The sequence below is a fragment of the Panthera tigris genome, chromosome B3, assembly GCF_018350195.1.
Source record: "Panthera tigris isolate Pti1 chromosome B3, P.tigris_Pti1_mat1.1, whole genome shotgun sequence".
NCBI lineage: Eukaryota > Metazoa > Chordata > Mammalia > Carnivora > Felidae > Panthera > Panthera tigris.
Window position 1 is genome coordinate 56,670,784 of NC_056665.1, and position 16,988 is coordinate 56,687,771.

The 16,988-nt window shown below is 35.2% G+C and overlaps 1 protein-coding gene across 1 annotated transcript; it reads right to left on the bottom strand.

Annotated features, from left to right (window-relative positions):
- Nucleotides 1–558: 558 nt before the first annotated feature.
- Nucleotides 559–1,891, bottom strand: LOC102950371 (SWI/SNF-related matrix-associated actin-dependent regulator of chromatin subfamily E member 1-like). The gene has a single exon (XM_042987703.1). It carries the CDS (start codon nt 1,805–1,807, stop codon nt 572–574), a length of 1,236 nt encoding a protein of 411 aa, XP_042843637.1. The 5' UTR covers nt 1,808–1,891; the 3' UTR covers nt 559–571.
- Nucleotides 1,892–16,988: the final 15,097 nt, after the last annotated feature.

The following is a 16,988-nucleotide window of genomic DNA, read 5'->3' on the forward strand; positions in this document are numbered from 1 at the left end:
GGGCTTCAGATATTTTTTCTTTAATTTCCTTCACCTCTGCTTAATTTGTGGGGAACTTCCATCTGCATTTCTCAGATTAGAAAGAATGTATCCTGATGACAGGTTGTTGCTGTCTCTTAATTGCCTAGCTATTTAGCAATATGTCAGCTTTCCAATTATGATTATGTTTATTCTTCCAGGGATGTTTTGTCTCCCATATGGCCCACATCTAATCCAAGGGAATTACTCATGCATTCTTGTGTTTGAAAGACGCTGATAATGCCTGTAAAAGTGGAATAGCACTTCACCCTTCAGTTCCACCTTTGGATTAGCAGGTCCATCCACTAATCCCTATTCCTTTATAATTTTCTAGACTAGATTCAGAGACTTATCCCAGACTTTAGGGACACATGTTAATCTTTTTGAGTGTTCTGCTTAAAGCCCTTGTTTCTTAACTTACAGTACAAAGGAAATTATCTCATACTGTCCTGCTCTTGCCTTATGGTTTCCATTTCATTTTTTTTTTTTAAACTCAAAAAACATCTTTTTTTCATTTAAAAAAGTATTTAGAGCACATAAAACAAGGCAACATTTATTCTTTCTTCTCGTCTTCCGGTGTGGGGTCTGCTGGTGGTTCCTCCACGGTTGCACTGTTGCTCTCTGAGCCAGTGTTACTATCACTGGTCCCTTCCTCAGCCATACTGTCCACCCCCTCTTGCCCGCTCTCCTTGTCCTCAGGAGTAGATGTGCCTTCTTCACCATTCTGTTGGCTCTCCGTCGCTTCTTCAAGGTGTGTCTCCTCTGTCTCCATTGGGACACTCTCGTCATCCTTCTTGTCCTCGGTCTTACTGGCAGCTTGCTCTTCCTCAGGAACCATGCTGCTCTGACTGCGTTCAGCTTGCTCCGCTGCCTCTTTTTCTCTTTCCTCCTGCCTTTTGCGAGCCTGTTCCTCTGCCTGTGCAATTTCAGCGGCAATTTTTTCCATATCCACTTCCACTTTCAAACCGCACAACCTTTTAAGTTCATTGTTAAATGAATCTGTGCTTTCCAGGAATTTCCTCTTCTTTTCCTGGTGTCTCTCCTCTATTTGAAGAAGTTCAGCTTCTAGTTTTTGCTGATGAACCATTAAGGACTGGACCTGTCGTTTGAGGACCTGCATTCTAGCTGTTGTGACAACTGACCGAACGTCTGGCACCACACTCTCACTAAGGATTTCACTGATGAGGCGGTGGTTTCTCTGGAAACGGGCGGTGGCTGTATGCTTCATTGAAAAGCCATCATCATAATCATCTGGATCTTCAGCAGGCTGAATGCTCATGTAAGGTTCTCCTTTCTCCATGCGAGACTGTCTCTGTCGACTTTCTTCCTCTAAAGCAGCTTCTGCACGACTTTTTGCATTTATATAAGCAAGGTATGCGGGGGAATTATGATAGGCCTTCATAGATTCATTGTACTCTATCTTTTCTGCTTCGTATTCGTTTAAATATTCTTGTTTTTCTTCATCAGTGAGATCTCGCCACATGCCACCAATAATCTTGCCAATCTCCCACAACTTTAGGTCAGGGTTGGAAGCTTTTACTTGGTCCCAGACCTTTCTGCTGTACCTCATGTAGGGCATCAGCGGCTTATCTGGTGGCTTTGGGGGTTTTGGAATCGTAATACCAGAGGAGGCCGTGACCCGGCTGTTGGTGCCCGGGTTCCCTCCCAGCCTGTAGTTGTTGTAGGCGAGATGACTGTATGGATTGTATCCCACAAACCCTGGTGTGCTGGGCATTTGTGTTGCAGGAGCTGGGGTGGGAGGTGGGGCATAAGATGGTCTTTTTGACATTTTGGAAGGTTAAGTTCTCAGTTCCTTAAGAATGAATCTGAGACACCGCGGGCAGAAAAAGCGCCCGTAGCTCCGGCCTCGTTTTCCTTTTCCATTTCATTTTTAAAATTACCTTTGAACATTTGAAACATTCTTAATGTAAAGAGCGTGGAGGGTGTGATTCCAGGTCCTACAATTCTCTTCTAAATTATAGGTAAACCACTTTAGGTACCTAGATATTTTTCTTCTTGGTTTCAAGCTTAGCTCTGGGATATAAATATTTTTTCATATTTTCTTTGAAATTCCCGTATATTTTTTTTATAGGTGGATGATGTCAGTGTAGTCTGATTTACTGACTATATATAATTTTGGTTTAAAAGGGAATTTCTGTGAGAAATTGACATTTCTGTGACTATATAATTTTAAGCACTTGTCATTTCAGTAATGCAATATAGGTCACATAACATAATTTCTAACTTCATCTATTACATAATAGCTCCAAAATTTATAAAGACACTACAAATGTATATCAAGGAAAGAACTTTTTATTTGCATGTAACTTTGGAAGTAGTCAAATACAAAATGTCATATTTCTAGGTCTATTATATTATACAAGCACAATTATATTCTACTGTAAATAGTGATTGAAAAAAAAATCAATTCTTTCCATTTCCCAAAACAAAAATTAGAAATAAGGAAAGCCATGACAGTTTGAATCTTTTTTTTTTTTTTTGATGTGAGAATTATCATTTGGTTCTCTCAAGAAATTGATAGTTGTATTTTATGTATAGTATTTCTGGTCTTGTGTTTTCTTACTTGTTTGAAGTTTCACACACATGAGGCAGCAATCTTAAAATTGGTTAAGCATGGAAGTCTTCCAGGAATTTAAAAAGACAGAATATTATACATTGGAAAACTACTTGTGAATCACCATCTAATATTTCAAAATTCAAATTAATTATTAGATTTAGAAAAATGTAAAAGAACTCTATCATAACTATGGAAGTGCAAATGAATAGAGAATTTGTTCATTAAGTTATAAATCCCATTAATGGTTTTAAATGTTTTGTACCACTAACATTAATGCTGAATGGAGGCTGGGTTGCTACCCTTTAGACCTGAAAATGGTGGTTACACTAATTCTGGTCTAAAGCCTGTGGATAAGATCTTTTAAGTCACTATGCAAGAATAAACCAGATATTCATTGTGTTGAACATAAGGATTTACATCATTTTCCCATCCATGTCTTGATTAACATCTCAGTTTTGGAGGGAGCTTAGTAAAATATCAACGAGAATTAGGTTGTTATAGGGAAGTAATATAATAACAGACTATTTATGAGAAATGGAAAAATGGCTTCAAATTACTAGATGCAAGTTTTTTCCTCTGCCTGAAGGTCACATGCGGCTTTACTTTATTAAATAATATTAAGATATAAAAATAAACTTTTTTTTCTTCAGAATTTTCCGCTTTATATTTATGGTAATAGCTTTTTGAAATCAAAGACAATATCTGATAAGTAAGAATGCCACATTAGGATGATACTCAGTTATGTTTGCACCAGTTAATTCTTTAGTACATACTATTTTTTTGAGACTTGAAGGAAAAAAAAAACTTGGTTTGTGTGTGGTGTGTGTGTGTGACAGTGGATGGATGGCACTTAGGATGAGAAAGGTACAATTGCCATGGTGTAGGTTTTCTTCTCTCTTATGAAAAAAAAAAAAAACACCAAAAACCTATGTGTTAGAGGTATATAATTGAAGATAATTAAGCTTAGTTCTTATTTTGACACCTCCTATTATATCTTTAGACTACTTCTTTTTTAAGAGTACTACACAAAAGCACAGCAAAGTTAATATTTCTAGATTTGCCTTTTGGATTGCACAATTTACTGGACACTTTATTAACACTCTTTTTAGTTCACTGTTCATCCTTTATCAATGAAGTAGAAACACCTTTAACATTGGTTTCATTGACTCCACACAATGTTCAAGTTTTTCTCACTCTGAGTTCTTATTCTCTGTCTTTAACTTTCAGTTTCATTGTTGATTAAAAACCCAATATAAATCAACAATGAGATATTACTTTTTTTCCTATATGATTTACCACTCTTTTAGACTATTACTCTTTAGACTACTAGGGGAAAAATCCGATTATGTTAATAGATTCAGGGAAATAATTTGATAAGATTCAACAATATTTGTGATATGAAAACATTTAGCAATAATATAGGCAATAATCTTTAATCTGATACAAGCTAAATGTAAATCTTACAACTGATAAATCAGTCTAAAAGTAAGACTATGGAACAGTACTGTATAATAAAAACATAAGGTAAAGCTCATGTTTAGTCTAAATCAATTTAAATACATATACTTTTGTTTTTGTTTGTTTGCTTTGAGAGAGTGCTATTGAGTGGGGGAGGGGCAGAGAGAGAAGGAAAGAGAATCTTGAACTGGTTCCATGCCCAGTATGGCGTCCAACACAGAGCTCAATCTCAGGACCATGAGATCATGACCTGAGCCAAAATCAAGAGCCAGATGCTTAACTGACTGAGCTACCAGGCACCCTTAAATGTCATATGTAATTAAAACATTTATGATAGATTTAAAAAGTAAAATGAAGCAGATGAAATTAAACAATACACTTATAAATAACTCATGATTTAAAGAAATACATGACCAGAAAATATTTAAAGTTTTTCAATTATAATGATAATGAGAAGAAATATATTAAATTTGTTGGATACAGTTAGATCAGTTATTAGAGGAACATTTATAGTCACATATGCATCTTGCTGTAGATATGTTTTATCTCAACAGCAATAAAAATTATAAAAAATAAAGAGAAGGGTTCTATTTAAAGTAAGAGACTCAAAACATATGTATGAACGTAAGTATGTATGCATCAATAAAATTGTACAAAGAAAAAGTTAAGAGATGTAACATCCAAATGTAATGCCCATCCTTGGTTAGATTTCATTTTAAAAAGTGAGATTATGTTGTGAAAATTTGACTACAGATTGAATGTTAGATACTATTAGGAAAATATTTTTTTATGTATAATATGGGTATTTATAATGCAGGAAGATATAGGTATATATTGACGTGTCAAGTATCTGTAATTTATTTTAAAATGGCTTAGGAAACGTAAATATTTATATTTATATCTATATACTTATCTGTATCCACATACTGTAATGAGAAAGAGAAGAGTCAGATATATGACCCCCATTCTTCCTTATGTTTAAATTTTTTTTAATAAAAAATTTTAGTATAATATATTTTAAGAAAGCTAGAATAGCCATACTTATATCACACAAACCAGATTTAAAACAAAGGCTGTAACGAGATGAAGAAGGGATCTATCCACCAAGATTTAACAATTTTAAATGTTTATGCCCTCACTTGAAAGCACCCATATATATATATATATATGTATATATATATATAAATCCATTAATAACAAACATAAACTCATTGATGACAATACAATAGTAGGAGACTTCAGCACCCCACTTACAACAATGGACAACTCATCTGAGCAGAAAATCAACAAGGAAATAATGGCTTTGAATGACACACTGGACTGGATGATCTTAACATGTATATTTGGGATATTGCATCTTAAGGCTCCAAATACACATTTTTTTCTAGTGCACATGGAACATTCTCCAAAATGGATTGCATACTGAGTCACAAATCAGCCCTTAACAAGTATAAAACGATCGAGATCATACCATGTGTATTTTCAGATCACAATGCTATGAAACTTGAAATCAACCATAAGAAAAAATTTGTAAAGCTCTCAAATACATGGAGGTTAAAGAACAACCTACTAAAGATTGAATGAGTTAACCAGGAAATTAAAGAAGAAATTAATAAATACCTAGAAGCAAATGAAAATGAAAACATGAGAGTCCAAAACCTTTGGGATGCAGCAAAGGCAGTCCTAAGAAGGAAACATATTGTAATTCAGGCTTATATTTTATAATGTTTCTAATTTCATAATATTTATAGTATCATATAAAATTATATATTTTATAATTATATTATAAACATATATTTGTGTATATCTTAAAGTGTGTATATATCTTGAGAGAGAGTGGAGTTGGGGAGGGGCAGAGAGAGAGAGAGAGAGAGAGAGAGAGAGAGAGAATCCCAACCAGTCTCCATGATGTTAGCATGGAGCCTGACGCGGGGCTCTCACTCAAACTGTAAGGTCATAACCTCAACTGAGATCAAGAATCAGACACTTAATGGACTGAGCTACCCAGGTGCCCCTATGTTTATATTTTTAAATAAAAATGTCTTTTAATTAAAAATTTTTAAGACAAAGAAGAGGAAAATAATATGAATATTAATGGAGATATGCACATTTTTTTACTGGTGTATTCAACTTGTCCAGCTCCATAAATGATCTGTTATGGTTCTATGCAGGTTGGGTTCCAGGAAAAATCTAAGGTATTCTCTAATTTGTTGTGATTTATGGAACCAGAGTGGCTAGATGGGGCTTTGTGGTAAGCTGTGGCACTAAGGAGAGACTCTGAAACACAGCAGAGCTTGGCTTCCATCTGATTCTTGGAAAGCCATACACCATGGTGCTGCAAGTCAGGCTCAGACTTAGGTTCCTGTGGGAGGCAGTGTGAAGTGCAGCAGGCTCTGGCATTTGTTTGGCTTTTACAAATTTTTTTTCAGACTTTTTCAGTCAGTTGAAAGATTATTTTATATAAAAGAGAAAAGTTTGCCCCAAAACTTTTATGAGTTAATTCAAGGGAAATTAAAGTCTTTGACAAGCTTAGCTCTCTCTGTTCAAAACTGGTATGAAAACACTTGAGTCATTGTTAGACAAGAACAGTCCAAATAAATAGTCATCAGAAATAAAGAGCCAACAGTAAAGCTATGAAAAGTTGAAGAACACCAGCTTAGATCTTACAGAGAACATAATTACTAAAATCAAGAACTCAACAAAGATAGATCTAACGTTCAAAACAAGATGAGCTAATGACTTTAATTATAAGAATGATCCAGCTGCTATAGCTTATTAGCTATAACCTATTGGTTTTGCTTTTTTAGTGGTTACTTGAGAGTATACAACATACATATTTAGCACATTAATCTATTTCATAATAACAACATAATAATTCACATACAATTCAGTGTCCTTACTACAATGTATCTCCATTTATTATAATATATTTTGCTTCTCTATATATTTTGAAACCTAAACCCACAACATAGTTTTCTTATATATTTTATAGATTCATCATTTTATATGTATTATTATATTATTTTGACTTTAATCAGTGATCTTTTAAAGAAATAATAAAAATGAGAAAAGTCTTTTTTATTTATCCAGATAGTTATCATTTCCAGTAATCTACATTTCTTTGCATAAGCTTTCCTTTGATATAATTTTCCTTGTTCTGAAGAAGTTTCTTTAAATCTTTTTGTAGTGCATGTATGAAGGCAACCAATTCTCTTAGTGCTTATTTTTCTGCCACTTGTATTTGAAATATATTTTTACTATATATTGAATTTTAGGTTGACAGGTTCTTTGTTTTACTTTCAGCATTTTAGTGATCTCATTGCTTTGTCTTCTAGCCTGCACTATTTGTGATCATGATGTGCGTTAGTGTGTTTTTCTTTGTGATTATCTTGCTTTGATTTCATTTACCTTCTTTAACCTGGAGAGTTACAATTTTCATCAAGTTTTGAAATGTTTTGTCTATTTTTAAGATACTTTTCTCCCCTTTTTCTCCTCTGTCATTCTCATTATATTTTTTGTCAAATTGCTTTGTATTATCACAGAAATCACTGTGACTCTGTTCGGTTTTTTTTAGTGCTTTACTTGTGTGATTCACTATGAATAGCTTTTACTTTTGTTTTCAGGTTTAGTGATAATTTCCTTTGTACTGTCTTGTCTTCTCTTTAGCCCAAACAATGTTTTCAGTGAGTTTTTCAAGTATGTTATTTTTTGGCTCCAAAAATTTCATCTGGTTCTATACCCTATCTTTTTTTTTTTTCCTTCACTCACTATGTTAATAAATTCCTGAATATACTTGTAGTAATTATTTAAAAATTCTTCTCAGCTAATCCAACCATTCTGTCATTTTTTAACGTTTCTACTGACCAATTTTTCTCCATGTTATGGATTTTCCTGCTGCTTCTTCATGTATCTAATAATATTGGATCTTTATTGTTATAAATATTACATTTTTGAGTGTCTGTATTTTGTTGTCTTTTTAAAAGAGAATTGAGTTTTGTTGCAGTTTGCAGATGTATAACTTGTGGATAAGTTGATCATTTGAGACTTGGGTTTAAGAACTGTTATGTTAAATCTAGAGTAGCCATTACGCTAAGAGTAATCTAATCTTACTCTTAAAGCATAACTCTTGTGGGGGTTTCTAGTGAATTTCCTGTATATTCCACAGGTCTCTCCACTCTCCTTTTTCAGAATTTGACTCTTAGTGCAGGGTGAGCTCTAGGATAATTCCTTGCCTCTGCCTAGCTGCTTGGAATCTCACTATATACATTGCAATTTATTGTTTGGGACAGACTCAAAGTGATAACTTTACCAATTTCTGGATCTATCTCTGCTGATCTCCCTTCGGTTTTGTACCTTCCCCGATAAATTCCAGATACCTTATTTTTTCTCCCCATCTCTAATCTCTGTCTTCTCAACTCATTGTGATTGACATTTTCTGCTTTGGTTCGCTGTCTTTTTTTTTCACAGGCTGGAATGGTGTAGAAAAACAAGGGTGATTGCAGGGCTCCCTTTGTTTTCTTTATCTCAGCAATTCCCATTCTATATTAGTCAAATGTATAACAAAAGAGCTATTTAGTAGGCATTTACATCTTTTTATAGTTGTTTGTGGTGTGAAGTCCAAGGCAGTTAAGTCCTTACAGTAGAAATAGTAGTTCTCCTATATATGTATGTTGTCACAGATCTCTATAAAATGTAATTTGGTAGGTGACTAGTAGTGTTAGGTTTTGAGGTTAATGAGTTAAAAAGTAAAGGAGTGGCCTTGCCTGAATTAATCATAAGCATCCATGAATTAAGAAGTATGTATTACTGAAGTCAATAAATATATCTGAGGTACATAAACAAAGTTAAATTTACAACATGGATGTGTCTAGGCAGAACTCAATAAATGCTGACTAGACTATATGGAGTGGTTTCTAAGGGGACTAATCAGTGTCCAAAACTGTGGCAGCAGACTTCACTGTAGGTGGGAGTAACTGGGGAGTTGGTGATGGGCTAAAGGAAAGTGGCCAGTTTTGGTGATGGGCATAGTTTTGTATTGGAGAAAAGTCTGAGTATGCAAATTCTGAACTGATAGGCCAATTTTGATAGAGAAACTTTGTTCGTCTTATGTGAAACTACTCTAAGGTAATTCCTAGTTAAAGCCCCAGAGGTTCATTTGGTAGGAGACTGATATCTTGCCCTAGCACAATGACAGAAGGTGTCTCTACATGAGATTAAAGGAGATTAAAAGTGGCTGCAGTGGAGGTTCCAACCAAAGATAACCCCCAAAATAGCCCCACATGAAAACCTAAGGAGCTAGGGCTACTTGATTTATGGATGCTGTCTGTGGAGGGATGACAGACCATTTATTTCCACAGTATGTCAACAGGCTGAGTTGGTTATAGGTGGGTTCCCTGTGAAAGGAAGATCCCCAACCCAAAAGCTTAGAGCAGCTAGAGGTATATGGATTCTCTTGGAGAGCTGTTGACTTGGGGTACTTTTTCCTGGATTTTTTGTTTCTACAATGCAGCTGTGTCCATCATTGTGAAGAGCTACTCTTCACAAAGACCTGGTTATATTTATACAAGGTAGAGTTTCTGTCTTTGTTTTCCTCAGTGACCAGACCCTACGTGATGCCGTCAGATGACTCTCTGGTGTCTGATTTTTGGGGGATGTTCTTTAGTGCTGTCCTTCAAAGATCTGCATAGGTAGAGAAATATGATGAAGTAGTCTCTGAAGGGAATCCTGGGGTCTCTGGCCTCCCCACATCGTACTAGTTTCTGGTTCCTTCTACACCCCTGATGCACTAACTATTCTGCTGGCTCTAGGACAAGACAAGGTCCATCATGATACTGTGGTTTTGTTAACATGATTAAAACCCTAGTTTTTGTTTATCAAATTAGCAAAAAAAATTTTTAAAGGTATAATAGCTACTTTTTATGAGTCATTTAGCATAATCATTCTCATAAACTTCTTACATAAAAATAAATCGACTAAAGTTTAATGGAAATAAATTTGCTAGTATGAATCAAGAATTTTTGTAATCATGTTGTTTATCAAATATTTCACTATCAAGGAATCTCTCCTAGGGAAATAGAAACTCTTGTCATAGATGAGTTTTCAAACTGTAATTGTTAGCATTATTTATAATAATAAAATTAAGAGTAAACCAAATAACCCAAATAATAGAATGATTAAATTATTTGTGATTGATTTATTTGGTTAGGCATTATAGTGGCATTTTTCAGAGCTACCTTATATAATAAGAAAAAGCTCATGTCATAAGTGGAGTGAAAATACCAGGATACTAATTATATGTAATTTGATTCCAATTTTGTAGAAATGGTTACACATAGACAATTGTGGAAGGTAATGCACTGAAATAACAATGGATACTGCTTGTTGTCATTGTGGAGAAAAATCATTATTTTGGTTTTGTAACTTCACTTTCCCTTAAATCCTCTACAATGACAATACAGTATATGTTATTAAAAATAATTTCATGGGACTTTATGTACTATTTTTGCAATTTCCTCGGAGTCTATAATTATTTCAGAATAGAAAATTTTGCCTTATTTTAAAGTCAATGTTACACTAATTCTCAGCTGTAATTGACTCCTGTGTTGTTAAGATATGCTTACAGTAGAAGGTATGACCATTCCTTTAGAATGGCAGAAGTAAAGCATGTCTTCCTATTCAGACCTCAATTTTCAGGCAAAAATATATCTTTAAAAAATAGGGGTGCCTGGGTGGCTCAGTCGGTTAAGTGTCTGACTCTTGGTTTTGGCTCAGGTCGTGATCTCATGGTTTGAGTTAAAGCCCCACATAGGGCTCCACTCTGACAGCATGGAGCCTGCCTGGGATTCTCCCTCTCCCTCTCTCTCTCTGCCCCTCCTCTGCTCTCTCTGTCTCTCAAAATAAATAACTTAATAAAAATAAAAAATGTATTCATTCAGTACATATTTACTGAGTGTCTCTTATGCGCCAGGCACTGTGCTAGTGCTGGAAAACAAGGATGAGGAAAACTGAATAAATCCTTTCACCCAATACATTTTTATTGTTATAGGGAAATACTACGAAAGAGTAACAGGAGGAGATGATTTAATCCAAGGGGTATTTTCCATAAAATATTGAAATCTCAGAGGAAGACCATACAATGCTGAGCTTTGGTGAAAAATATAATTTTATTTGAATAGTATTTTTGATACCAGCTGTATGTACATGAGGGAAATTATTTTAAATCCTCTGAACATCAGTTTTATTAACTGCAAGTGGGAGAGGTAGTAATGACCTCAAAGACTTTGTGAATAACAAATAACATGTAAGGTGCATTGTATAATGCTTGGCACATAATATGGATTCAATAAAACTTAGCTATCATTAACTTTGACAACTCTTTGATAAATGAGAATAAGGGAGTATGCAAATAATAAGAGAGATTGAGATATTGTATTAAATTTTAGCTTTCAACACTTACTACAGTACTGTATACTGGAGAGAGCACAGCAGCAATTAGTTCTGAGGTCAATAAAAGCATATGCAGAATGGTTAAGTAAAGACAGAGCAAAAGAACAAATAACCAAGTATAAAAATATTTTATTAATCTATTAATGTAGAAATAGTTTTAGCAATGGAAAAGAATAAAAACAAGACTAAGAGATCATAAGATCTAATACTGTTGAAATATGTATAATGTTTAACTGGGATGGTTTATCAGATGGTTTTTAGTTTACCTTTTATATACTTTTATCATCATTATGGCAAATATCTCTCTGAAAAGAGATCTACAAACAAAATTATGTCATTGTGCAATCTATGTCTTATAAAATATCTTGTTCTGATTAAAAGGAAAAACAGTGAAGAATATTGAATAAATGTTCTTGCTGCTTATTGTCTGCTTAGCCTTCAATCTCTAAGATGTGAAGACACATAATTTTATGTTGTTGGCATTGCCAGTGGGAAAGGAAGTCTGAACTCTCATCTAATTGATAACTGAAGAAATCCATGATGGAGTATCTGGGGATTGCAGTAATCTTTGAGGGGCTCCATGGAATACTGTCCCATTGAATAAACTTAAAATAAGAATATTCACAAGTGTTGTATACTAGAGACCATCTTTTGTTACATTCTACTATCATGATAAGAACAGGAAACATTTGTTGAGTGCTGATTATGGGCCATGCTCCATTCTAAGCACCTTGAACATACTAATTCATTTCTACAACAGCTTTAAAAAGTAGTTACTAGTATTCTTTCTCATTTTGTAGATAAATAAACTGAAGCACAAGAGATCAGATAACTTTTTCAAGGTCACCCAGCAGAGAATTTAAAAATAAGTCACTGTGCTCGAGGCTCCACGCCTGCTCATTACACCTCTGACTGCCAGGTATTTAAGGAAACCAGACAAGCCAAAAACAAATAGACAATAAACAGCATTTCCAACTTTTAATAACTGGTTATGTGTTAATTGTACAATCAGGAAATCTTGCCCAACTTCATGGAATATTATGGTTCAGGTGGTATAAAATTAAAGAACTTCTTGTAGAAAATACCCTGGTAAAGACCCAAAAGTTTAATGCAGACCAGGAAGCAAATAAGTAGACATGGCATTTCCCTTTTCCTTTTCTGGATTCATATGGCAAAATAATAAGGATTCATAGTAAAATAATGATTGTAAGAACAAAAATAGCTATTAACACTGAAAACAATGATCAACACATAGTAAGTGCTCAATAAAGATTGAGTGTAATGGCTAATAATTTGATATTACATGCCAGAGAAAACAGGTCTTACATAAACAATTTAATATTATTTTTAATATTTTACTGGTAAGGAAATTTAGATATTGAGAGATTGATTTATCTAAAAGTACATTTTAAAGTGACTAAGAGTGAAACATAATTTCTCTGATTTTAGTTCCTACAGAACCTTCTATTTCTAAATTTTCTACAAAGATGTCAGGCCTCTCCTTATATCTTCATATTTTGCAGACTGACAATAGAAATTCTAGCAGGTACTAATCTAACAAAACTATTTTTAAAACTACTTAGTTTGTTTCGTAGAATTTTCTATAATGGCTTTTTATGTTTAGATTATATGGGTAAGAACTGTAATGTAAAAAGCTCTGCAAAATTTTATCTCATTTGATAGCTTAGTACTTCTATGAGATACATTGAAATGAATTATGATTATTCTTAGTTGGATAGGTAAGAAAATTGATACTCAGATAGATTAGGAGCTCTACTCAAGTTCGAGCACTTTATGTAAGCCATGGAGACAGCTTTAACCCAGCTCTTTTAACTCTAGGCACTTGCACTTTCCACTACATTACTCTGCACTCTTTTAATGCTTGTTAGATTAATGGTAGATATTTTGAGGGTGCTTCCTATTTTATAATAGAATTATTTTAGGTAGAGCTCTCTCAGAAGCAGATCTTGAGACAAGGATATGGTGTAAGTCATTTGAGAGAAACAGGAAACTGGTAGGGGATACAGGAATGCTGCCTGGGACAGAAGCACTCATTCCTTAGCTTCTCAGAATATTGCCATGTGACAGACCTCAGCTGAATCCCTCCCTGGGACTTGCTCAAGGTCACGCCACTTTCTTGGGAGCAGCACATATCTAATGACCAGTCAATGAAAGAGTAATAGACTTCATACCATTTGTTTAATGTCAGGAAAATTTTGAAGGTGCTTCCCAGCTCTAGAGTATCATATAAAATGGGCTGGAGCCCCTAAAGGAAATGCATCACAGTTCAGCTTCTCTCTGTGCCCGATTCTGCTTACTTAACTCTCTCTGACAAGTGCTGACTCAGAGAGCTTTTTCATTTAAGTTATTTTATACAGATTTCATCTCAGAGTCTGTTCTTAGGAAACTGGATCTGTAATAGTTGGTAGTTTGAAAAAGCAGACTTTGAAGTGGGATTTGAAGCTGAATGTGTAGCAACGCAGCTGAATGTCACGTCACTGGTGGTAGATACAGCATGGATAGTCCCTGGAATTAGGAAAGTGTGCAGTTCTCAAAACTTCCTCCACTGGTGAAGTGGAATGTATATTATTCAAATGGAATGTACTGATTTGTGTAATATAGGACATGTTTGAAAAGTACAGGACACATACAAAGATTGTGGAATCAGATGCCTTTTGGGGAAATCAGCACGTTGGAGGTGTCTGAAGACTATCTTGGTGGAGATATTCAGTGGATAATTAGAGCTCAAGAGAGAAGTTAGTTTGGAAAATAGGTTTTTGCAAGGTATCTACCTACAAAAAAAGAGTTTGAAAAAGGCACTTGTGGTAAAGAGAGTTTCAAAGGCAGTGCCCACTAGAACATAAATCTTAAAAGGTAGCAGGATAAAGAGTCCTTTAACAAGATGAAGAAAGAATAGTTATAAAAATGAGGAGAAGAGCCAGGAGAAGACAGTGTAGTAAAAGCTAAGGAAACAGAGCTTTTACCTGATAAGAGGATGGTCAATAGGACAGGCCTAAAACAGGACGTTTTTTTGCAATTAAGAGGCCATTGCTGATCTCAATATAAAACAAACTAAATATAAACAATATTATCCTGGGAGTGAGTCAGATTGAAAAAAAAACATAATTGAAAAAACATAAACCACACTTCAGTTTTTTATTTTTAAAAATTTGTAATGTTTATTTATTTATTTTTTTTTCTTTTTTTTTTTATTTTTTTATTTTTTTTATTTTTTAATATATGAAATTTACTGTCAAATTGGTTTCCATACAACACCCAGTGCTCATCCCAAAAGGTGCCCTCCTCAATACCCATCACCCACCCTGCCCTCCCTCCCACCCCCCATCAACCCTCAGTTTGTTCTCAGTTTTTAACAGTCTCTAATGCTTTGGCTCTCTCCCACTCTAACCTCTTTTTTTTTTTTTTTTTTCCTTCCCCTCCCCCATGGGTTTCTGTTATGTTTCTCAGGATCCACATAAGAGTGAAACCATATGGTATCTGTCTTTCTCTGTATGGCTTATTTCACTTAGCATCACACTCTCCAGTTCCATCCATGTTGCTACAAAAGGCCATATTTCATTTTTTCTCATTGCCACGTAGTATTCCATTGTGTATATAAACCACAATTTCTTTATCCATTCATCAGTTGATGGACATTTAGGCTCTTTCCATAATTTGGCTATTGTTGAGAGTGCCGCTATAAACATTGGGGTACAGGTGCCCCTATGCATCAGTACTCCTGTATCCCTTGGATAAATTCCTAGCAGTGCTATTGCTGGGTCATAGGGTAGGTCTATTTTTAATTTTCTGAGGAACCTCCACACTGTTTTCCAGAGCGGCTGCACCAATTTGCATTCCCACCAACAGTGCAAGAGGGTTCCTGTTTCTCCACATCCTCTCCAGCATCTATAGTCTCCTGATTTCTTCATTTTGGCCACTCTGACTGGCGTGAGGTGGTATCTGAGTGTGGTTTTGATTTGTATTTCCCTGATAAGGAGCGACGTTGAACATCTTTTCATGTGCCTGTTGGCCATCCGGATGTCTTCTTTAGAGAAGTGTCTATTCATGTTTTCTGCCCATTTCTTCACTGGGTTATTTGTTTTTCTGGTGTGGAGTTTGATGAGCTCTTTATAGATTTTGGATACTAGCCCTTTGTCCGATGTGTCATTTGCAAATATCTTTTCCCATTCCGTTGGTTGCCTTTTAGTTTTGTTGGTTGTTTCCTTTGCTGTGCAGAAGCTTTTTATCTTCATAAGGTCCCAGTAATTCACTTTTGCTTTTAATTCCCTTGCCTTTGGGGATGTGCCGAGTAAGAGATTGCTACGGCTGAGGTCAGAGAGGTCTTTTCCTGCTTTCTCCTCTAAGGTTTTGATGGTTTCCTGTCTCACATTCAGGTCCTTTATCCATTTTGAGTTTATTTTTGTGAATGGTGTGAGAAAGTGGTCTAGTTTCAACCTTCTGCATGTTGCTGTCCAGTTCTCCCAGCACCATTTGTTAAAGAGACTGTCTTTTTTCCATTGGATGTTCTTTCCTGCTTTGTCAAAGATGAGTTGGCCATCTAGTTGGCCCACTAGGCCACTAGGCCATCTAGTTGGCCCACTAGGCCCACTAGGCCAACTAGTGGGTCTAGTTCTGGGGTTTCTATTCTATTCCATTGGTCTATGTGTCTGTTTTTATGCCAATACCATGCTGTCTTGATGATGACAGCTTTGTAGTAGAGGCTAAAGTCTGGGATTGTGATGCCTCCTGCTTTGGTCTTCTTCTTCAAAATTACTTTGGCTATTCGGGGCCTTTTGTGGTTCCATATGAATTTTAGGATTGCTTGTTCTAGTTTCGAGAAGAATGCTGGTGCAATTTTGATTGGGATTGCATTGAATGTGTAGATAGCTTTGGGTAGTATTGACATTTTGACAATATTTATTCTTCCAATCCATGAGCAGGGAATGTCTTTCCATTTCTTTATATCTTCTTCAATTACCTGCATAAGCTTTCTATAGTTTTCAGCATACAGATCTTTTACATCTTTGGTTAGATTTATTCCTAGGTATTTTATGCTTCTTGGTGCAATTGTGAATGGGATCAGTTTCTTCATTTGTCTTTCTGTTGCTTCATTGTTAGTGTATAAGAATGCAACTGATTTCTGCACATTGATTTTGTATCCTGCAACTTTGCTGAATTCATGTATCAGTTCTAGCAGACTTTTGGTGGAGTCTATCGGATTTTCCATGTATAATATCATGTCATCTGCAAAAAGCGAAAGCTTGACTTCATCTTTGCCAATTTTGATGCCTTTGATTTCCTTTTGTTGTCTGATTGCTGATGCTAGAACTTCCAGCACTATATTAAACAGCAGCGGTGACAGTGGGCATCCCTGTCGCGTTCCTGATCTCAGGGAAAAAGCTCTCAGTTTTTCCCCGTTGAGGATGATGTTAGCTGTGGGCTTTTCATAAATGGCCTTTATGATCTTTAAGTATGTTCCTTCTATCCC